Genomic DNA, 24027 nt, shown 5'->3' with positions numbered 1-24027 from the left:
ACAAGCACCAAGCTGAGTCTCCATCTTTTAAAGGTGCATTTCTATATACTCTGAATATGAGCTTGATTTACAACTTTCATTCTTTAGCCTCAATAATGTGAAATTCTTCCATATGAAGCTAGGTCTCTCCTTAGCGCTATGTCCTAATTTCCCCTTGTCAAAATAGCTTTTTAAAGGACTCTCTATTGTTCTCAGTTAATTTTAACACTAAAAGTTCATATGGTGGTGATTTTAAAAGATTTTACTTCACATGCCAAAGGTACCTCCTTAAACTGCTCCACTCGTAATTGTTACCATAGTTACAATACGGTTTTCATACAGCATCTCTTTTAGACCTCGAAGTGCTCTGTAAAGACCACTTTGAAATTTTGTTCTCTCAAAACATACTCCTTACATTAGATAAGGGGTCGCTGACCTCTTCTTACAGACTTAATAGTCATGAGAGTACATGACTTCCCACTGGATTCAAAGGAAATAGTGGCATTTAAATCCTAAATCTAATAATCTAATGCTATTCCAGTGGCTTTCCCTCTTTTTCACCTTTTTTTAATTCCAACTTTTCTAAAATCATCTGGGAAGTAATAGATCATAATTAATTGTTCAGGCTTTTATGCTGTGCTTTCAGAATCACTTCTGATTTGTGGTCTGGCTCTGGTTCAGTATTATCCAACACTAAGTTTATTTCATCAGCCCAATATCAAAGCTTCCTCACTTTAGCCAGAAATTAAAATAATAGCTTTAAGTTTCCCCTCCCTGTCAAGAAGCTAGTCAATAATGCAATTTGCCACATTTTTTTAGATGACTCTACGTGCTCCCCATAAAAAAAAAGCTAGATATATGATCCTTTTATTTATACAACTCATGCACTCTCAACTTTTCCTGTACAAAGAATCTTTTTTTTCCCCCTTATAATTTTACTTTCTTTCAATTTTTCAAACTGTCATTCTGCCCACAAAGGGTAACTGTCAGATTTTACTTCATTCTCTGGCTAAAGCCTATGAAACCTGATGTCACCTTTCCTTGACTCTCTTCTCCTGAGAAGTTTATGCAGACAACTATGATGAGGAGAGAAGATACTAGCAGTAGCCTAGAGGGTCACATAGTTCTAACATGTGATTCTAAAAACAAAACATTCAAAATACAAACATTGTCAGAACAAATGCTCTTCTGTAGAATTAAGTCAAAAGGAAATGATAAATACCCTCAGAGTAACCTGAGTTCTTGCCTAGCATTAGCACTTTTTAAAGTCCAAATTCAGCCTTGATTTGTGACATTTACATGCAAGGCCAAGCAGTCCAGTGCCCAGAAATCCTGAGCGCTGGGCTGCTTCTTAGTGACCTTGAGCAAATCATCTCAACTTAACAATTTGAGGAAATAGATCCCAAAAGCTATCTACTTTCCACATCAACTCACAGCTCCTGTCTCCCCAAGGAAGGTGACATGGATTAGAGACAGGTCCTATGAAAATAAAAAAATATTATTCTGTAGATGACTATTGTACAATGAGATTAATCCTCATAATTTCCTCCACAGTTTAGGTTAAGCCCCAAACTTTAGCACTTTCTTCTCCTCATACAAACACTTGAAAATTGAATGAGTTCAAGACTGCACATTTACTCCATTGTCCCATTTTTAAACCTAAATGTGATATTTCAAAAATTCTTCCATATTTGCTAAATATTCTAAGTCAAAAATACACAATACTGGGCCTCCCCAGTGGTGCAGCGGTTGAGCGCTAGGTTGCGAAGCTGCCCGCAGCCTCTGCAGCTCCGGTTCAATCACCGGCTGCTCCCCGGCCACCGGAGGAGGGTCCCACATGGCGCGCAGACCTCTCCTGCCGCCCGCAGCTCCCCTCAGCAGTGTCCTTCGGTCCTTCTGCCTGCTCTGCTCCCCGCTCTGGCTCTGGTGAATTCTCTCACCCACCTGCGCTTCTGACTGTACCCAGTGCTTGTATAAATAAATAAATAAATCTTTTAAAAATAAAATAAAATAAAACTTTAAAAAAAATACACAATACTTAGGTATTCACACTAAGTTTTCTGAACTTCTTAAATTTGTAAACTAAAGACTCATATTATTTGACAGAGTAAGTATGCTTTAGTTTATATCTGGCAAGTTTCCAAATTGCACCAAAATTTCAAAGTACAGATTTTTATTTTTATTTATTTATTTACTTTTATTTTTAAATAAATTTTATTTTTATATTCCCCTACAATTGCAACCCCCTTATTTTCACCCCAATCCCTCCCCTCCACTCCCATAGAGTGTCTCTGGTTCATAGTTTTTTGTTGATTTTGATTTTCACTTTCTTATAGTTATTCATTTTCTGGTCCCTTATTTAAGTTTTCTAGATTCCTGCTATGAGTGAGACCATCCAGTATTTTTATTTTTCTTTCTGGCTTATTTCGCTGAGCATGATCCCTTCCAGCGCCATCCATGTTGCTGCAAATTGCATGTGTTTATCTTTTTTGAATGCTGAGTAATATTCCATGGTGTATATGTACCACATCTTCTTGATCCAGTCATCTATTTTTGGGCATTTGGGTTGTTTCCAAAGCTTAGCTATTGTAAACAGTGCTGCTATAAACATAGGGGTGCAGGTGCTCTTTGGAATTGATGTTTTTAAAGTACAGATTTTTACACTGAAGTAAACGTCAAAATATGAAACATTTTTTTGAAAATGAATGGAAATTTGTACTACCATTATTGTGTAAAATAAGGCAAACTGATTCAAAAATTTTTATGAAAATGCAAAGGGCCAAAAATAGTCAAGCCACTCTAAAAGAAAAGGATGGCAGGTTTTGTTGAAGCCTTAATATACAGCTGTCATACAGTGTCATAATATTAGCCCATACGGATTAATGGAAATAAAGAGAGAACCTCGAAAGTAACACAGGTATTTACAGAGGCTTGACAGATGGCAGAAGTTGCACTGCATAGTACCTGGACAAGTAGCCATCCAGAAAAACCCTTCCTCACACAGGAATCAGACATGACAGAAATGGCAAAATTACAAAACATTTTTAACAAAAAAGATTTAAGAGAAAATATCCTCATGACCTCAGGACAGGAATCTTCAAAATAGGACACTAAACATAAGATATACTTCCCATTAAAATTAAGAATCTGTTCATTAAAAACAATGAAGAGAATGAAACATAAAACAGAGGGAGAAGATATTGACAATAAATATAACCAACTAGATTAGTGTCCCGAATACATTCTACAAATCAGTGAGACATATGAACACAACAGAAAAATGGACAAAAGATTTCAATGGGAAATTTTCAAAAGAAATCTAGTAACAATGAACATATGAAGATGTTCAATGCAATTCCTAACTAGGGTATGCAAAATTAAACATCTGTCAACTATAAAAACATCACATTGACTAAAAGTCCGGTAAAACCAAGTGTTGGTATTGTTTACATGTTGGATGGGGGCAGAAGGGAATGTAAAATATTAAAGATATGCATATCTTATAATCCAGCAACTAAACTCTTTAGGCAAATAACCTACAGAAATGTGTTTATGTACACAAAGATGCTCACTGCAGTCTTAAAAGCCGAAAAGTGAAAATACACAAGTGCCCATTACAGTAGAATAGCCAAACAGGTGGTATTCACGAAATGGCATATTACACGGCAATGAAAATGAGTGAAGACACCAGACACAATGTCTAGTATCTCATTTTTATAAGTCAAAACCAGGCAAAATGAACTAACTGTATTGTTGCATATTTACTGGTAGAACCACTTTTTTAAAGGGGGGGTAGGTATTACCATAAAGCCAGGATAGTAGTTACTTCTGGGACACAAAAGGAAGGAGGTTAAGTTTAATTTTTAACCTATTACCATATCCCCAAGTAAATTTGAGATGGATTAGAAATTACCTTTTGAATTAGCAATAAGTGTAAAAATGATTTTTTCAATATTAAAATATAAAGATTATTTATGTACCTATCCTTGGGATAAAGAAGGCAAGCTCCACACCTCTGCAAAGTTGACTGCCAAAGAAAACCGCCTCTAGACCAAAACACAAATTGTATTAAAAGGCAAATGGCACACTAAAAATATATCACATGAAAAAAATAAACATCTTAATTCATAAAAATAGCAACCTCTTAAGAGAATACAGAGAAGATACGAATAAGCAATGCTTAAAAGAATGAAAATGGCAAATAAACATAAAAGTTCAAATGTAGGGGACTCTCCTGGTGGCGCAGCAGTTGAGCGCTGGGTTGCAAAGCTGCCTGCAGCCTCTGCAGTGCCAGTTTGATCCCGGCCGCTGGCAAGGGTCCCACATGGTACGCAGACCTCTCCTGCCGCCCACTGCTCCCCTCAGCAGTGTGTTTTGTCGGTCTGCCTGTTCTGTTCCCTGCTCTGGCTCTGGTGAATTCTCTCACTCTCCTGTGCTTCTGACTGTACCCAGTGCTTGTATAAATAAATGAATAGATTTTTTTTTTTTAAAAAAAAAGCAAATGTATATAAAAAAAACACCCAATCTTCCCTAAGTAATCAAATGCTAATCTTAATGTCATCCTTTCCTGTAATTATTCAATTTGCAAAGGATTTAAATTGCAGTTTTCAATTTGTGAGTTTGATATATTGCTAGTGAGAATGTAAAGGGATATGATCTTGAGGTTAGTGATGAATATAAACATTCTCAAAGCTTACATACCCTTGTTATAGTAAGTTATGGTATACCCACATAATGGAATTTTCTGCAACCATCTAAAATGCAAAATATTTAATGTGGAAAAGTTTACAACATATAGAACAGACTACACCAATGTATGATTGCATTATTAAAAATACATATGCAGGGCCTCCCCGGTGGTGCAGCAGGTTGAGCACAGCGCTGTGAAGCTGTCTGCAGCCTCTGCAGCACGGGTTCGATTCCCGGCCAGCCAGGGAGATACCCACATAACGTAGCAGACCCCTCCTGCCTCGTCCGCTGCTCCCTTCAGCAGTGCTTTCGGGCCGTCTTCCTGTTCTGCTCCCCACTCTGTCTCTGGCGAATCCTCTCACCCTGCCATGCCTCTCACCTGTACCCCAGCTCTTATATAAATAAATAAATCCTAAAAAAAAATACGTATGTATAGTTATACATAGGAAAGTAAAAAGACGTGCACCTAAAGTTAACGGAAGCTCTTTCTGGGTGCAAGAATGGATTTAGGTGGTGGGATTACAGAGGACTGTGAGCCCTTCATATTATCCAGCTTTCCAGAGCTATTTCATTCTATAAAGAGTATCAAATAATTTTGTGAAATTCACTAACACTAGTATTAAACTAAAATCCAAGAAAATGTTAGCTCAACCTACTTTTAATTTTGCTTTCAGTGGAGGGAGAAAGGGGCATTGGGAAGAGGAGTAGGAAGCCAGTGGCTACACCTGGAAGTAGATGATATAGAACTGAGTCTTCCTATCACATGTACATCTTACCTAAATGTATTTTCATTCAAATTTCATATGTGGACAGTCTATTTTAAAGCAGCTTAATTAAGGAACAGTAAAACATAACCATTAACATTTTGAAGTTGCTCTAATTAGTGTTTTATTCTTTTAACACTTTTAAAAACTCCAACATATTGGACAAAGAAATTTTTGATAACGTGTTAATTTCTCTGAAGACAACCATATAATCCTTTAAAATTACATAAACATGTATATTTAGGAGACTGCGGTTTCCTCAGCCTCCATATGCCTCTTTTGGGGGGAAAAAAAAAGCAATGTATTTTTTTTTTTTTTTAACAATTACCAATTGCAGTTCTAAACAACTTTGGCTTATCAATTTTACAATGTGCTGTCAGTGAACTTCTCTTTTATGAACTCAAGTCAGGTCATACACTAGATTAACTACTCCCTTTGCCTACGTCTGTCATCTTCAGACTACCTATACCTTATGTTAGTTACTCTGGGCAAATCAATTCATCTAGAAAGACTACCCACCCTCCAGCATCTATTAAAAGCATTCTTTATTCCTACTCAGAAGATAGCATTTTTCCAAGGGAAGACAGAGAAACAAACATTTCTTAAGCAGTTTTCTATTGAGTGTCTTCCTAGATTTCATGCCCAGTACCTCATAATCCCATGCAAACATGCATAAAATCCTCCAGACTGCTCCCACATTATTCAAAATAGGAGGGACCTATATCTTTCTAATTCTTGTAGGTGATGCCTGTAAATATTTCACTGAAAGACAAGTATTTGAAAGAGGTAAAAACAAGGGGAAAAGCAGTTACTTGCTTTCATTTGGCTTAAAGAAAAGAAAATGTTCTCTACTATACTAAAATATCACACCAACACACAACATACTGCAAAACTTTAATACAATTGTGGTTAAACACAATATTGAAATATTAAACTTTTCAAGCACATCAAAGTTATCTTCTGAAAGATAAATTGGGCTATTTTTATAGCTGTTTTTGTATAACTTTATAAAATTTTCTCCCTCAACAATATCTGACACCAATCTTGATACTTGTTAGAAAAGTGATGTGAGATGATAACATCTCAACAGGCAGAAATATAGGAGGTTATCCCAATGCCCATCTTCAGAATTCATCATCAGAGGACTGACCATCATCTTCATCCCTTACATCTCGGTATTTCCTCGAAGACTCTCCTTCTGGATTATAGCTCTGCATTTTAATATTCAGTCTTTCAGCTAGTTTTTGTGCTGCGAGCTTGGCTTGTATCTCCTTTAAAAGAAAGGCAAAATAGAAAGAACATATTCACATCTTTTCACTACAATTTTTCAATGGAAAGTCATTTAAACAAAATTAGAAATAAAGGAGACTTAACATGCCACTTGGTGTACTCTGCAGCAACATGTTAAGTCTGATGGCTCTGCCTACCCCAAAAAATAGGGCAATACTGGTGAGGGCTACAGGCCTGTCGTAGTTGTTTTACAGACTTCCATTAATAAACAACAAGGCCTTGAAATAACCCAGCTCTACATAAAAAACAGTAATCAGTTTAGCACTACAACAGTTGTAATAAGCACAACAGTTACAACACATCATGGATGGGCACATGATGTATATACGTATGTACTCACACACAGAGCAATCTGAGCTATCAAACGTCAGAAATTAGGAATGCTGTTCTTTGGATTAAATCATGACCACTAGGCTTGAGAGTTACATTTCTATGCAACAATGAAAATTAAGAAATTAATTCTGAAACGCTGACTAGACCTCTCCAAAAGTGTCCCACAGAAATTATTACACAACAAAAAGTCTAACTTTCAGACACTGGTAATGTGCCCAAGTATATACATTATCTCCCAACTGATGGCAGCTGGAAATACTCAGTTCTAATTCCTCTTTTCATTTTCTCATGCTTTCTCCCATATCACTTCAACTTCTTTATATCCTTTCCCATAGGCCACAAATATTACAGATAGGACTAAAGCACTGGTACTACTTCTCTGCTAAGAAAACCAGTTTCAAACTGAAGGGTTTAATTCAACCTAAGACCTATAGGCAATTAAAAAACAATTTCTCAAAGCTGTAGTCATAACTAGGCAATAATTTTAATGAACTGAAAGGAAAAAAAAAACACTTTCAAAAAAGATGTGCCTTGAAAATGCCAATCCATGCCAACTGAGTTGTTATGAAAAAAAATGCCCAGTATTCTATTAATTGGTGCATAATACCTGACAAAAATCTAGCTGAGCAATTCCTAGAAAGTTAAGACAGGCTGCTATTTTCCTGGAGGTCTAAATTATTACTAAGTATAAAGAACCCTTTACTTCCTATGGGCCTCACACTTATTTTTGCACATCCCATTATTCTGGTTACAAATGGCTGACACAAACGTGTCAGAACACACAGCTCTTTGGAGAAAGTGCCATACAATATATTGATTAAGTCACCAAAAATAAGAGACTCCTCTATTACTATTACTACACTTTCGAAGCTAGTGTCTAATTGTTGGCAACACAATACTATTCTCCCACTTGTTTATATTCTATTATAAGGAAATAGAAGGGTGGAAACCACATTATTCTGATTGTCTCAGCAGATTCTGGGTTACATTTCACCACTGAAAAGTCTTCATTTTACAAGGTGGCAGAGAGAAAAAAGCAATACTACTGCTACCCAAACAGCAGACTTGAAAGGATGTGAAATTCAGCATCAGTCTCCCCGCATTTCCTGGCAAATCACCACTTTGAAACTGCAGATAGCTACGCTCATCTCTAGCAGTTTCTTACAGTTCCAGCATCTCTGAGACACTCTGAAAACCAGAGGCACACATCTGAGAGCCAATGGCATTAAGCAATCATTTATCTGGCACCTAATCCTTTCCTCCTATTACTACCTGGGGTATATATAAGCAATCAACATTCCAAAGGGAAGCGATTAACACTTTAAATACCTCATAATTCTGTTTCTGCTGTTTCTGAAGTGCCAAAGATTCTTCTATGGAGAGCAGCTGTGCAGGCATGTGGTGAAGTGGTAGAAGTCGAGCTGCTGTGATATCATCAAGATGCTTCTTATCCCTGTGTCGTCTTTCCTCTACGGAAATAGGAGACCCTCTTCTATGAGAATTAGATGAATCATTTTGTTGTGAAGGCAATCTGAAGAAGAGAAAACTTAAGTTATAACAACAGATTTTTTTCTTTTTATAGACCAACTGTCACACACATAAAAAAGACTTAGCAGTTTTCTACAAAATAGTAAGCAGTTTACCAATATTACATGTGCAAATAAAATCTTTTTTAACATATTTACATTAAAAACAGTTGTTTTTAAGCTGGCATCCTTATGGAGAACAATTTAACAATTCCTTCACTGCTCTAACAGATAACAGATATAGATAAGCTCTTTGCCTTTTCCTTCTTTCTTTAAACCTTTGACTTAAACTGATCATCTTTTTTTTTTTTTTTTTTTTTCATTCAAAAAGCACGTGCAAAGAGGCTTAGAAGGAAATAAACTTGCAAAGTTTCAGTGCCTTGTGCCACAGGGACGGACATACATCTGTGCATGGTACAGTGGAATACGAGGGGCCAGTTCTAATGGGAGACAAAAAGGTGGTCAGAAAAGCTTCAAAAAGAGTGAAAGTTGTGGAGTCTTGGAATAAGAAGTGGCCACCATGTAAATGAGGGAAGGACATCCCAGCAGGGTGTTAGGAACAACACAGCTGCAGCACACGAGGTAGAGGACAGAAAAGGCTAGGAAGTAGGCTGGGTCCAGATGACAGTGAAGAGTTCTATTCTGTATTACAAAATTCAGACCTGCATTTTACAAATTTCACTGAGCAGCAATGAGGACAGACTGGTAAAGACTATAGGCCAGAATAGACCATAGTTACAGCCCAAAAGAGGAATGAGAATCCTCAATTTGCCAGTAGAGAGGAAGAATAAGTAGAGATGAGAGTCAAAATATTTCATATAGGTCTTCATGGCTAGTAGATAAGGGAGATGAGGGAAAAGATACCCTGGGGGGGGGGGAGAGGAGGTGGCAGCACTATTAACTTAAGGAACTAAGGAACATAAGAGAAAGTCAATTAGGAAATACAATCTTTGACATGATAAACCTCAGGGGGCCAAGGAATACCCATATGCCACATTTCACAAGTAATGCAAATCTGAAATTCTGGGGAGTTCTGGCCTTGAGGTAGATGAGAGCCAGTCCCTAGCACCCAGGTGATAAAAGGAGCCGGGAGAAAAGAAACCAAGGGACACTACACCTCATTCTACTTTTCAACTCCCTCCTGCTGCTCAATTCCTTTCAATCCCTATGGCCTACTGACTGCCTAAAGTCTTCTTTCCTGATCTGCCTAAATGCACACAAGGCTTTCTCTCTTAAACTTCCTAAACCCTTATATCCATCCCTCATTCTGCTCCCTTATTTCATCCCACTTCCAGCTAAATGATGGTAATTCAAAACCGGGATATCAGTGTATTCTCTGCTGTATTTATTGACTAAATGAGGCCTATGATTTTCTAAAATGTCTTCCTTGAAGTGAGGAAAGATACTTCACTGCACACAAGATGAGAGATGGCCTGATCCAAAAGTTATTTTATTCCTACCTAAAAAATTAATACAATGCTGCTTTTCTATACGAAGAAATGTTTTGAGGTTTAAATAATGAATGAACTTTAAAGTTTAAGTCTTAACAATTAAAAAATTTAGGTGTTTAGCTAGAGAAATAAAAACAAATAGGTTTAATAGAAAACTACTTCCAATTTTTCAAAGAAGGGCAATAGTGGTCCAATTTTGTATCTTTCTACATACTTATAAAGCTAAGCAAATACCAGTTAGTACAGGATTTGAATGCCACATTTGCATACAATGACAAGTCTTCTCTCTTCAAAGAGCATTCTCAGAAACAAAAGGATGATGACTGGAAGTAGGATTAGTTTGCCCATCCTGCTGAATCTGTTTTAATAACCTGTTCCAGCTGCCTTCCTTCGAAATTGTTCATATGTAATTTGTTTTTCCAAGTGTGTGAGCCTCATCTAGTGTCAGCGCAGCATCTGCTACTTACGTGAGCACACATAGGTATTTTTTGTCAAGAAGCCCATCACCTCTACAATTGCTTTTCCTTTAGATTATCATCTCAACAAAAGAGGTTCTAGAAAAAATGGGTCTGAAAAAGTTACAACTTCTTTTTGTGTTTATTATGTTTATTATGAAATATTGGTTAAGTATCCAGAAATTTAATATTCCATGTGCTATGTAAAATCTTTTCAAATTTTTGGCTAAAAAGACTAAAGTATTTTTCAACAAGAATCCTTCCTTCCAGTCATGCTAGTGTCTCCAGATTATGCTCAATCCTAACTACAAGTAATTCTCATACAAAGCCCACTGAACTTAGAGCCCAGTTTTTGTAATATCCCTGTGAAAAGCCTATTTTGGATAGTACTTACACATTAGTTTTAAATTTATGTGTTGGGGGCACTGGGTTTTTGGCTCGAATTTCTAGCACTTCCATATAATGAGGCTTCTTTTGAATCCCACTACTAAGGCCTGTCAAGTTCTCAGTGCTTGTGTTTTCTCCTGAGTGGTCTTCACCTGGGTCTGCAATAGTGATCCTTTGTAACTTATCAGACAGGTTGTCGGAGCTGCTGGAATTATCTTCTGCTTGACTTGACACACGATGCTGAGGGAGAGGCTCACAAGCTTCAGATGAGGAAGGTGCACTGGCTCTGCTGCCGGAAGCTGGACTCTGGTTCACTGTGTCCTCAACCTCTGGAGCCTCTTCCTCTCTTTTGTGAGTAGGATGCACAAGTCCCTGTGGTGAGGTTGTTTTAGATGATTTAACGTAATCTTCTGAGGAACAGCCAGGAACCAGTGAGGGAGTATCAAGTATCTTGTCAGGATTGTTGACCTTATGTGTGTCCACATCAACAACTGCAACCGCTTTTTGCTTTAGCTTACAGTCTAAACTAACAGGATGAATCAGTTCACTTTTTTCTCTAACCTCTTCACGTTCTGCAATGGCAGCTGTCAGTTTGGCAACAGAGTCCAGGATCTTTTTACCTTTGTCGGGCAATTTGCAAATGAATTTTCTGTCAAGTGGAAAAAGAACATGTGTACGTTAGAGTCATGTCTTAAAGCTTGAGTTATAAAGACAAAGCATTATCCTCAAAAGGAGAAACATCAACCTTTAAATCAAAAAATACCTGATTTCCAACTGCCCCCAAACAGGAATGAAGTAAGAAAGTCACTATGCAGATACTCTTCAAAAAATAAGGGGATACAGGGAATTGGGAAAATAAAAAATTTGTCAAAAGCATTTTTTTTTTTTTGGTGGGACCCTCACCGGTGGCGGGAGAATGAACCGGAGCTGCAGAGGCGGCAGGCAGCCTCACAGCCCAGCGCTCAACCGCTGCGCCACCAGGGGAGGTCCAGCAAAAGCATTTTTGAAAAGCATATAATTATTTAAGACATTTAAACACCAGAAATTTTTAAAGTGTTATATCCAAGATCTTACTGGGAGGGCAGGGCGACGGGTCTGCAAGGTTCGAACTATTTTCTAATACTAAGATATTCGGTGTTTTCACTATCATTTTCTCATTGGGTACAAAGGAGTGTTTCAGATGCCATTACATATGATATAATTGTTCTAATTGCTGATGGAATGTGGGTACTTTTAAAGATTTCTCACTTGTTATTCTAAACACACTTGATCAATACCAGTATATATAAAACACACAATCATGTGTTCCAGAGATGATCAGTAATTCTTAAAAGTATAAAGGGGTCCAATGACCAAAGTTAATTCACTGTTACAGACTGAAAATCCATTCTCACAAACTCAAAACACTTGTGTCTACTACAAGGCCTCCAAATGATTCTTTGTCCCTCTGCTGTATGATAAAAGTTCCTAGTCGGATTCAGCTTTTCTTGAGCCATATTAATCTCAGGTTTATTCTCAGACCTTCTATTCTTGCTCTGGAATTACATTCATTCCCACAATTTCAACTATTAACGTCCCTCTCTGGTTGGGATTCTTGTATTTTCCCAGCTTTCCATTCTCTCTGGAGCCTCATGACCACGTCTCCTCCAGTTTTTTAACTAGTTATAATTAACTGGCCCCTGAACTCAACACCCATAAGTAAAATCAAAGTGGGCCCTATTCCCCTCTCCCACTTTTCTTATTTTGATAGACTTGAAACTTCAGTCATCTCTGTAAACTACATACTCAAATATTTCACCACTGATAAAATTTTCCCAATTCCACAACTACCTTTCCAGCTAACTTTCTTACAACCCCTTTATTGGAATACTCAAAAAAATATTCTCAGCTACTGTCTTCTCTCTCTTATTCCTCCAAACCACCCTGCACCAAGCTGCTAAATGAAGCTTCCCAAGATAAAAATCACTTTCATCCACCCTGCTACAATTACAGTGTTTCCTTGCTAAAATCTGTAAATCTGCCAGCTGAATGAGAGTCAGATTTCCTCAGCCTAAAAAACTACTCTTCATATTATTCCACTTGGCATTTCCTATGATTCCTGTAAAAACTGGGTCTAGAGATGAAACTGACAGGATGCACACAATTTGTATCACAAATTCGTTTGGGGTGGGGGACAGATTTGTGGCACAAACCTCCCCTTCAAGGAATCCACATGGTAGAATAAAAACAAAAAGTGGAGTAAATAAAAAAAGAGAAACTGATGGGAGCTGACACGCTAAGCAGCCGCTCGGCACACGAGCCAGAACCCCAGGCGGTGGGTGTCAGGCCAGGGCACGGTCGGCTTTTTCGGCTGCAGGCCGCCCGCTGGCCCCGGGAACGGAAGGAACATGGCCCGGGCAAGGTCACCTTCCAGGGAAGGGGTTCTGGGGGAGGGGAGGGACGCGTTCCAGGAGCCCGAACCGGAGGAGCCCGGCGGTGACTCGCGGGACCCCAGCTTACTCGTTGCGCAAAAGTCTCCCCTGGCGCTTCAACATCTCCCGCAGCTCCGCCAAACTCCGCTGCCCCAAGTCCTCGGGAGCTGGGGGCTCGAAGCAGCGGGGCAGCGAGGACATTCTGCGGGGGCTGAGGCTGGCGAGGCGGGGGACACTCGGCTTCCGCGGCAGCCCCTACTGCGAGCGCCGGATCCGCGACCGGCGGGGACTCCGGAGCGCGCGCGGGGGCCGCCATTTTCCCGGAAGAGCAGGTCTTCTTCGAAGCGAATCGAGCTTTATTGAAACGCCGGAAACAAACACGGACAAGGACACGCGGGAGAGGGCAGGGGCGGAAGTTACTGCCGTGACGTCCGCACCCGGGCTGGGTCCGCTTTTGCTCGGTTGTCCATCCCCAAGTTCGTCCGCGCTTTTTCTGTTTATTTCACGAGTATTTACTGAGAGCCACCGTAGCTTTAACAAGTAGCTGTGTCCCCTTCCGCTGTGAGGTTTCTCAAGTGGTGGAGGAGGGCTGGCAATCAACAATAATACAATATAATAGGATCGGGTTGGGCACCAGGGAAGGTTATCCCTGAGAAATGAAATGTAAATTGAAACCTGATTGATGAATTAGTTGGGTATTTGTAAGGTTGGGCGAGAGTGCAGCACTTGGGAATCCCTGGCCTATTGTGTAGCGCCTCTTAGCCCAAGGCTTAGTGAAATCCTCAAAGTTGGAAGGATTTTAAGGGACCATCAGTACTTCTGTTAGGGGGAAAAGGATGTCCTTCGATCTTCATCACCATGGAAATGGTGGCAAAAAGTGAAAGGGGGGAATTGTTAAGGGAAAAAGGATGTCCTAAAGCTAATTCCATACAGGCTTTGTGGACTCCACCCCCACCCCAGGCCAAAGCCAAAGACACTGGGAACTCCAAATCCCATCACCACCACAGGGAAGGTAGCTGGGACCTGAGGGTGGGGTTAAGCAGCCAGGTTAATATAAAAGACAGACACGTGGGCTTTGGGGGTTCCCCATTTTGGCTCTCTGCCAGCTCGCAGCTTCCGGCCAGCTCTAAGAGTGACTTTGGGTTTCCAGGTCGGCGGATTGGGTAGGACGCATTAAAGACTTTATTTCCCTATTTTCTCCCTGAGTTGTACATTTTCCTTATTTCCTTTTCCCTTGTAAATAAACCTTTTATTAACCTTTTGTGTGTGTCTGTAGTGGAGTATTAATAAGTCCCTTTTAAGCGCGCGGGTGAGGACCCACAGCCAGGAACCCGTTCAATATCGGGGCTGCTCTATAACACTTCTTAATGGTGTTCTAATGACATTCGGAGTGGAACTTTTATTTGCTGTGCTGCCAGACTTTGCAAGACATTCGGTGTTTGGTTTCGACCCACTAGTTGCTATGGCACTCCCCAGACAATGTAACAATGCAATCCCCTCCCTCCTACACGTACACACACGCACACACACCCACCCACATTTCCAAAGGTCCACAAAAAGTGATGGGGAATAGGGGAGAAAGAGGGAAGTGCTTGTATGAGGAGGTTGAGAACCTCTTTCACTATTTTGCCCATGGAAAAACAGTCACAAAAATAGAAGTATTTCCAGGATACAAACCTAGTAAGTGATGCACCAGCTTTCAAACTCAAATGCCCAGCTGTTCTATCCACCACACCATTTAAAAATCCCCCTCTTCACTTTATGCCTAATCCTAAAAATATAAAATTTTTGAAAAGTTCTTTTCCTACTGTTGAGAATAGAGAGGCAAATAATAGCATTTTACCTTTATAGTTCTGCTGCCAGAGCTATGTCCTACAGGAAAGAGTAGAAAGTACGTATGCCACAATAGATATCAGTTGGGGGGGTTGAATGACCACATAACCTCCAACACTGCCTCCCCATTCTTTAATATAAAAGTCTTAATTTTCTCAATCCTACGTCAATTGCTACAATAAATGTAAGCAATCCCTCCTAACCAGACAGAAGCTCTAGATAAAATCTATTGCTTCTCTGGGAAACACAGTTGACATCTCCCAGCATCCTCCCAGTCTAGTTCATTCTGATTAGATTAATTTCAAGTTAGCATCCCAGACATTGTGGAGCAGATATCCTCAGTAAGCTCTTTCTGAATTCCTATAGAATCCAAGGGGAAAATAAAATGGTTGTTATTTTATGCTTTAAAGTTTGGGGTTTTTTGTTTAATAACAGTAATAGGAGCTGTTTAGTAAGTTTATCCATGCTTAATTCCTCCAGCTATGCTCTGGATGCTATCTGTTTTGCCTCCTTGGCAATCTCATTCATTTATTCATTCAATAAATATTAAGTATCTAGCATATAAAAGACACTATTCTGGGCTTTGGGAGACATAGTAATGAATAAGACTAGTTTCCTGTCACATTGAAACTCATGTTCCATCAGAGAATACATAGAGATTAATATAGGTGACGTGGTAAGGAGTGATCGGGAGACTACCTTATGGAGGATGACTGGAGCTAGCTTTTCCTTTTTTTATTATTTTTTACATCATTGTTCACTTTTAAACAATACTTGCTTCCCTCTCCCCTACCCCCACAAGGGTAGTCCCCATAGAATTTCCTTCCCCAATGCACCCGTGCACCATCACCTCAGTCCCCTATGCTCCTCCCTCCCTCCCTCAGATCCCTCTCCCTCCTCCTCCCCTGCAGGATGTCTCTGATTTATAATTGTCTGTTTTTGTTTTGTTGTGTTTTGTACTGTTATTACTTTTTTACACTGATGTCTTATTTGGTTCCCCTATATTCCTCCTATAAGTGAAAACATGTGATATTTTTCTTTTACCTTCTGACTTAATTTCACTAAGCATAATTCCTTCTTGGAGCTAGCTTTTCTGAAGAAGTAACTTAACTGAGAACTGAAAGAAGAAAGAATTAACGTTGAGAAAATCTGAAGGAAAAGTATCCCAAGTAGAGAGAACAAATATTAAGGATCCAAAAATGACAAAGAGCTCAGCATGTTCATATAATAACGACAAAGACAGGACAGATCTGTCAGGATTTTCTAGACCAGAATGTAGAGTTTAAATTTTGTTCCAAGAAAAATGGAGAGCCAGCTGTGTTAGACAGCCCCTAGTGGACTCAGTTTAATAATTCCCTCCCATTGACATTGAATGAAGGTTAGGCATATTGACTTGCTTCTTACAGTGTGGTAAAGTGATACAAATGTTAAAAGTGATGGATAAATTTCAAGATAAGGTTATAAAAGATTTGAACAGACATTTCATCAAAGAAAATGTACTGATGAAAATAAGCACGTGAGCCAACCAATGTTATTAGCCATGAGGAAAATGCAAATTAAAAACACAATGAGATACTTCTATACCAGTATCAATGTATGGAATTAAGAAGACTTACCAGGCCAAGTGTTAGAAAGGATGCAGAACAATTAGAACTCCTATATGTTGCTATTGGGAAGCAAAAGAGCATATCTGCTTTGGACTAGTTTGGTAGTTTCTTAAAATCTACCTTATGACCTGGCCATGCCTTTGCTAAGTATAATTACCTAAGAAAAATGAAAGTATATGTTCATCTGAAGACCTGTACATGGTAAATATTCATAGAAGTTTTATTTAACAGCCAATATCTATCAATAGGTGAATGGATAAACAAAAGGTGGTATATCCTTACAAATGAAAACTACAGTCCCGGCAGCAACTTCATGAATCTCCATTGTACTGAGTGAAAGAAGCCAGGACAAAAAGAATATATACTGTATGATTACATTTACATAAAAATGAGAATCACAGTCATAAGCAAGTATGAAGCAAATTCATGTGCACGCACGTGTGTGTGTGTGTGTTTGAAGCATCCATTGGAACTTTCATACAGAGCAAAACAGCAGCCATAGCTATTAAAAAATTAAGAATGATAAACCTGACTTTATTGAACAACAATGTATCATTTACCAAAATCTGTGTATCATTTACCAAAATTTCTCTTCCAGTAAGTTCCCCAAACTGTTTTCTCCAAACAAAACAGGACTTTCCCCACTTTCAGAGGGAGAAACAAGTATTAGGACTTCCTGACTCATTCATCTATGGGGTGTTATCTCCCTGCAGCTTCGCTACCTCCTTTGTCTGCCCCTCAGGACAGAACTTTAAAAGTAACTTAGAGGAGCCTGGCCAGTTAAGAAATAGAAAGTAAGGGAAGAAACAAGGAATTGGAATTGGGTATGAGAAAAACAGTAAGAAAGGAAAGAGAAAAGTGGGAGATAAAAAACAAGGAACTGGTAAGGAGGACAATAAAAAAGTGGACAAGACAGTAAGAGGGATAATGCTTCTCTGCACAGAAATCAGAAACAGTAAGTTTCATCAGAAGGGCTTTTCTGAGGAACTCACAGATAAATTCATTTCTCTTTCCTCCCTAAAATATGCTGTACTTGTACATAATGTCACATTTCCCTTGTTTGTATTTCACTGTGATCCCATTGCAACAAGATTTCCCTCAGCTACCCAAGGGTTTAGGTTGTAAAATACTTTTACTCCACACTGAAAGTAAATTCTTGCATTAGCTATCTAAACTATTTGCAAGGAGTAACTTAATTTTCAGCTCATATATCCCTCTTTATCAGCAAATAGTAATTTAAAGTCATTTGCTAGAACTGTGGTTCCTGAATGACAGACTGTGGCCTATTAAAATTAATCCTGACAAAAGATCCTTGCTGCTTTCTCCAAGCACATTCAGGCCATTGGTTTATGAACAGGATGAACAGACCGCCCATCCCAGAGGGCTTGGGGGAGGAAGCACGCAAAATGGCTGCCTGCATCTTTGTTTGCTCAGCTGCTTGAAAAAAATAAAACTGAGGGAAATGAGATTAATCAAGAGGGCAGTTGCCCATGGAAAAAAAAAAAATAGGAAGGTTCTGGTGAGAAAAATCCCAACCAACTAAGGTTCAAATTGGAGCAAAAATATTCTATTCTCTTCAGACTGTCACAGGTTGAGAGTTGTTTAGTGACAAATTTCCCATTTCAGGCCACCAGTGTTTTATGATCCTTTTGATCATGGGGGAAGAGAAAATTTAGGAAAAAAAAGTCATTAAATATTTAAGTCTCTAAAATTATGTGTAATTTTACTTTTTACGTAGCAAACTTGATGAAAATTATTGGTTAGATATGTGGCTAATTGTGATTGAATAACAACTTTCTAAGTTTTTTCAAATGAATAAACTCATAAATCAGAAAGAAAAAGTTCTTGAAAGACCACATGTGCTGACTATACAGATTTTATAGACTGAGAGACAGATTCGGTCCCTCAGCTTAGGAGACAGAATCTTAAGCACTATTTAAAATTTCTTCCCCTCCTTGATGCATTTCACTTCTCTTTGACACACTGACAGAAATTCCACCAATAAAAGATTATTTGGTTAACAAGGGCCTTCTTTTGAGATCATAGATATTCTAGTAGGAGTGTGGCCTATCAGTCACTTACATATGAGTATGAATTTGCTCCAGATGGTTTTTCACAAAGGATTAGCTAAAATAAGAACCCTACATTCAAAGAGTAAAATTTTATGGGCGGGAAGAGGGGAAACTGAAGAGAATTTTGAGCAATCTGAGAGGAAAACTGGACCAGAGAGAGTACTACAGTACAAGATTTAGGCAGCAGGGAAATTCCAGGGGACCCTCTCTCCAATATTTGGAAAATATTTAGGGCAGGTAAAAAGGAAGACAAAACCAATAGAATTGGTTTATATTCCATTCTGGAGGGCATGGAATACATGTCTTCTATACTTAAATGAATCTTGTCTAAGATTTTTCATAAGACATCCAGTATATTGTGTGTATCACAAGTATGGCTAGAAAAATTATTTCATGAATCAAATATGTTCAGATAAATATGTTTCTACTTCTTTTGTGCTTAAGATAAGACGGTTTGCACAGATATTTGTCAGAGAACAGAAAAGGAAAGTAAGAGAGGTAATGTGCAGTCACTAAAAGGTAAAATTTCATAATCTCTTTTCAAGTTTCACTGAGGGAGGGAGTTGTCCCTTTAGTGGAGAGAAAGAAGAACCAGATCTCTTCAACAGTGTCAGCACTCCTAATGTCTCACTCTTTGCAGTTTTATGTACTTTAGAAGCCATGAAATAAAGAATTAGGTCAGTTCAACAGCAGGATGGATTAGGGAAAACTGACCACCCTTCTCCTCTCACCAGATGTGACCAGAATTGAGTCACAAGGTCACCTTCAATTTCGTCTTACATGAAAAAGAACACAGCTCTGAAAAGCTTTAGCAAAGCAGATTAGAAGGGGAGGAGCAAAGGACACTCAAAACTCTCCCAAAAGCTGGGAGAGTTAATGGGGGAAAAGTCCTTGATTTTCTTCTCTCCAAAACTCGGGAGGAGAAAATAGGCTTAGAATGAGGACAATCAAGGTGATCCAATTCAGAGAATGGTGGGGAAATTTGTTAATCCCCATCTATGTCATCTCGGAGTGAGTGTTCTCTTACCACTAACTATGACCAGTCAATCAACTCTTCTGGGCCTCAGTTTCCTCCTGCAAAAAATGAGGTTATTGAACCCAGCAAATGCCAAGATGCCTTTCAATGCTTAAATTATATGATTTTAGGATGATTAATGTTATAATACATTCTTTCGCAACATCTGCATCTATTTAAGCTCATAAATGTTGAAAAGAAATATTTGGTATGCAGTAAACCAGGAAGCAGGTAGCTCCCTTTAAATAAATACTCACCCAACATTGATGAAGTTTCAGGTTTTATCAGCCGTTTCTGTCCTCCCATAGTTGCCCATATCTTGTGGGACTGGATAATGTTTCCCATCACCTAGAGTTCTTGGACTTAATTTAATTTTATATCTAGTGGATGACAGCTCTGAGTAATTTAAGATTGTTTATAAGGTTAAAGAATCCTGAAGTTGTCAAAATAGCAGAAGACAAGCAAACTTTAATGAATGATGTGGAAATAACATCACTTTTGGCAGACTGAAGGAGAAGATTGTTTGAAGGAATATTTTATTTTTAATGCACAGGAAGAAAACTATTAGGTAATGTAAATAAGGGTTTGTGGATTGTGGGGGTTAGCCACATCCAATCTACAGATAGATTTGTCAGCACAAAGTTTTTCAAAATGATAAATTTGAGTGGCTTTAAGATGGGCATCCCCCCCCACCACGCCCCCAGCCATTCACGCCCATTATCCTACCCTAGACCCTTGCAACCTTTATGCAAACTTCCCAAGCAACATGGCATTTGAGTTTGAGTGTGTGTTAAGAGTAAATGAAAAATGGGCCTCCCTGGTGGCACAGGTGGTTAAGAGAAGAGCTGTTAAGCTGTCTGCAGCCTCTGTAGTGTGGGTTTGACCCAGCCAGCTGGAGAGATACCCACATGGTGCGGCAGACCTCTCTTGTCTTGCCCACTGCTCCCCTCAGCAGTGCATTTCGGTCATTCTGCCTGTTCTGTTCCCCATTCTGTCTCTGGTGAATCCTCTCACCCTCCCACATCTCTGACTTGTACCCCAGTTCTTGTATAAACAAATAAACCTTTAAAATAAAAAAGAGTAAATGAAAAATGTAGCCCAGTTCTTTCTCTTCTGAGAGGATATTAATATCATGGAAACTTCTACATCACTAGTAGAAGATATGTACTTGTTATAGCAAACTGTCCTTTATCAATATATCTCAAAGTTTTGCTTAGGCTTTCAATCATTTAAGAATCTCCACAAAGGAATCTCAGATAGTTCATAGAATATCAATTGTATTGAAATTACAGGGTTTTTTTTTTTCCCCCTACAAGCATCACATGTAAAAAGTGAATTTTAATTCCAAAGGACTATGCCTTTTCTGGGGGAAAACCAGTTTCCTTGTTTTATCATCAGAATAATAAGCGCTGGAGTCAAAGCACATAATGCAGCTATTTTGAACAATTCCTAATGTATTGCTTGTAAGCATCCCAAATATGTAGGCATTGTTGACAAAACTTAATATAGCATGCTTATCTATAAGAAAAGCCAATTTAAAAGGTCAAAGAAAATGATGAATCCTTATGAACACTGTGGAAAAAATAGCATCTTTACAACTACATTTTCTATTTTAAATTCCATATTGGGGATTTTGAAACAGAAAAAGGTTAACTTGAGACAACCCCAATTTCCTTCCTTCCAGTCCCCCAAAATGCTTAAATAAATTTGTGGGTACCATAAAGCTATTTTATTTCAGGGTTGGGCTACAAAGTGACCAGTTAAGTGTTTTCAGGCTGAATGTGTTTTGTTTAGGAGGTGGCAAGTTAAGAGGGAAGGGGAGAATTAAAATATTTGTAAGATGCCATTAATCTCCAACAAGGGCCTAGAGTTGTTTTTCCCCCCTTCATTTCAGAATTAATCCAGCTTTCTGTTATTTGGCTCAGAAAAGTCTTAAATTTGTAACAAGAGAGTAACTTCCTGTTCTCAAGAGCATGACTGCCAAAGAAAACATTTACAAGAAAAGTCCCAGGGCCAAAAAATTGCCTACTAATTATTTCTCAAACCCCCCCTCCCACCCCTACTTCAGGAAGGTGAATGCTGTAAATGCTGTATGTTAAAACTCTAAAGTATGTGTTGAAAAATTAAGAGAAAGCCCCCAAGAACTGTTTGCCATTTACTTATATTTTATTGCATTCAAATTACATCAGTTTTATGGCCCTTAGGCACAAATTAGTATTTCTTATAATACTTTGTCCAGAATTCAGATTATACCGAACTTTATCAAAATTAATTATGGATGTTTTTATTAGGATTTCCCGCCTCAATAGAGAAGCAGCCCCTGACATTCAGGAGCTGACCTGGCATTACCAGTCACGCCATCCTCTAGCTCCCAGCTGAACGAACACTCACAAGAGGTTTTGATGTCCTCTTTGCTTGTCTATTCAGTGCAATTCCAGTAAAAGTCCTGACAGTTCTGTGTAGAGACAGACTGTGAAATTCATATGGAAACACAAAGGACCTAGAATAGCCAACACTACTTGTTAAAGGAAGAGCAAAATTCCTGACTTCAAGACCTAATGATAAAACTACAATTAAATCAACATGGTAGGGGTGTCAAGATCAGCAACTAGAGCCATGTAACAAAATAGTGAGGAAAGAAAGCTATGCCTATATATATTTTTTTAAGATTTATTTATTTATGCATACAAGAACTGGGGTACAGGCCGGAGGTGAGGGGTGGGGTGAGAGGAGTCACCAGAGACAGAGTGGGGAACAGAACGGGCAGACTGACTGAAATACACTGCTAAGGGGAGCAGTGGGTGAGCAGGAGAGGTCTGCAGCTCCATGTGGGTCACCTCCCTGGCCTGGGATCAAACTTGTGCTGCAGTGACTGCAGATAGCTTCATAGTGCTGCGTCTTAACCTCTTGCACCACCAGGAAGGCCCCAGCTTTGCCTATATGAACAATTGATTTTCCACAATGACTCAGTGGAAAATGGGTAGTCTTTTCAACAAATTGTGTTAGAACAATCGAATATGCATGTGCCAAAAAAACCCCTTGATTTATACTTCACACCACATATTAGTAATCTATTCCTGCCTAATAAATTAACCCCCAAATTAGTAGCAGTCTTCCTTTGGTCTCTTTGCCTTTAGTCTCTCTTTCTAGAAGTGCATTTCCATCCTTCCTTTTGGGCGTTTCCTCCCCTGACAAAGTCAAATCGGTTATTTTCACATTTGTATATAAGGAAAAGGAGACTGCAATTTATTTAATCTTCTGTTTATCCAGTTACCTTTTTTTCCTGCCCTACTTTTCTTCTGTACAACCCCATTCACTAGTATCCTTCAGGTCTCTAATATGTGACTAGTAAGAGGAAATTCTTGGGTTTACAAATGTTCACTGTGCAACATTTATGGTAATGATGGCAGTTAACCAATTATTTGTATATCTTGGTGCAGTGCTGGGAAATATTTACATGCTGTTTCACATGATCTGCACAACAAGCTTTTGTGAGGGATACAATTCCATTGCACTAACTTCCTAGGCAGAGCTGCTTACCGGGGCACTGGGCTGACCAGGGTAGTATTCGTATTCGGTGGCAGACCTGTGCTCTTGCATCCCACCCATGTTCTGAAATCAGTCAGGCCTGGGTAGTTTCAGGCAATTTTTTAAAAGATTAATTTATTTAAGCATATAAGAACTGGGGTACAGGCCAGAGGTGTGGTGGATGAGAGGATTCACCAGAGACAGATGGGGAACAGAACAGGCAGACTGACTGAAATACACTGCTGAGGGGAGCAGCGGGAGAGACAGGAGAGGTCTGCTGCACCATGTGGGTATCACTCTGGCCGGCCGGGGATCAAACTTGTGCCGCAGAGGCCGCAGATTGCTTCATAGTACTGTGCTTAATCTGTCACACCACAAGGGAGGCCCCAGTTTCAGGCAATTTTCATCCCTTTTTGAGTTTCAATTTCCTTCTCTACAAAATGGTGGTATTACATCCTCTGTGGACAACTATTACAATGACTCAGTGCATGTAAACTGTGTCCAGCTTAGTAACCTAGTCTCTTTTACTCTCTCAACCAAGGCTCTTTCTAGAATACTTTTCATTTATAGACTTCTTCATATTTACTAAAAGGCTCCCCTCCTTTATGGGAAACTACCCCCCTAGGAACATATATACATCATTGGAGAGACAGAAAATGGATATGAAGACCAGTAATTGGATGTAAG

At 39.0% G+C, this 24027-nt stretch overlaps 1 protein-coding gene across 1 annotated transcript; it reads right to left on the bottom strand.

Moving 5' to 3' along the window:
* Positions 1 to 2582: 2582 nt before the first annotated feature.
* POLR2M (RNA polymerase II subunit M) lies at positions 2583 to 13593 on the bottom strand. The gene is made up of 4 exons (XM_037502568.2): positions 13374 to 13593; positions 10882 to 11523; positions 8385 to 8586; positions 2583 to 6703 (listed from the first exon to the last, which is right to left on the bottom strand). Exons 1-4 carry the CDS (start codon positions 13484 to 13486, stop codon positions 6557 to 6559), a joined length of 1104 nt encoding a protein of 367 aa, XP_037358465.1. The 5' UTR covers positions 13487 to 13593; the 3' UTR covers positions 2583 to 6556.
* Positions 13594 to 24027: the final 10434 nt, after the last annotated feature.

Source organism: Talpa occidentalis, unplaced genomic scaffold, assembly GCF_014898055.3.
Source record: "Talpa occidentalis isolate TD23 unplaced genomic scaffold, MPIMG_talOcc4v2.1 talOcc4.11, whole genome shotgun sequence".
Classification (NCBI taxonomy): domain Eukaryota; kingdom Metazoa; phylum Chordata; class Mammalia; order Eulipotyphla; family Talpidae; genus Talpa; species Talpa occidentalis.
This window is presented reverse-complemented; position numbering and strand designations above follow the sequence as displayed.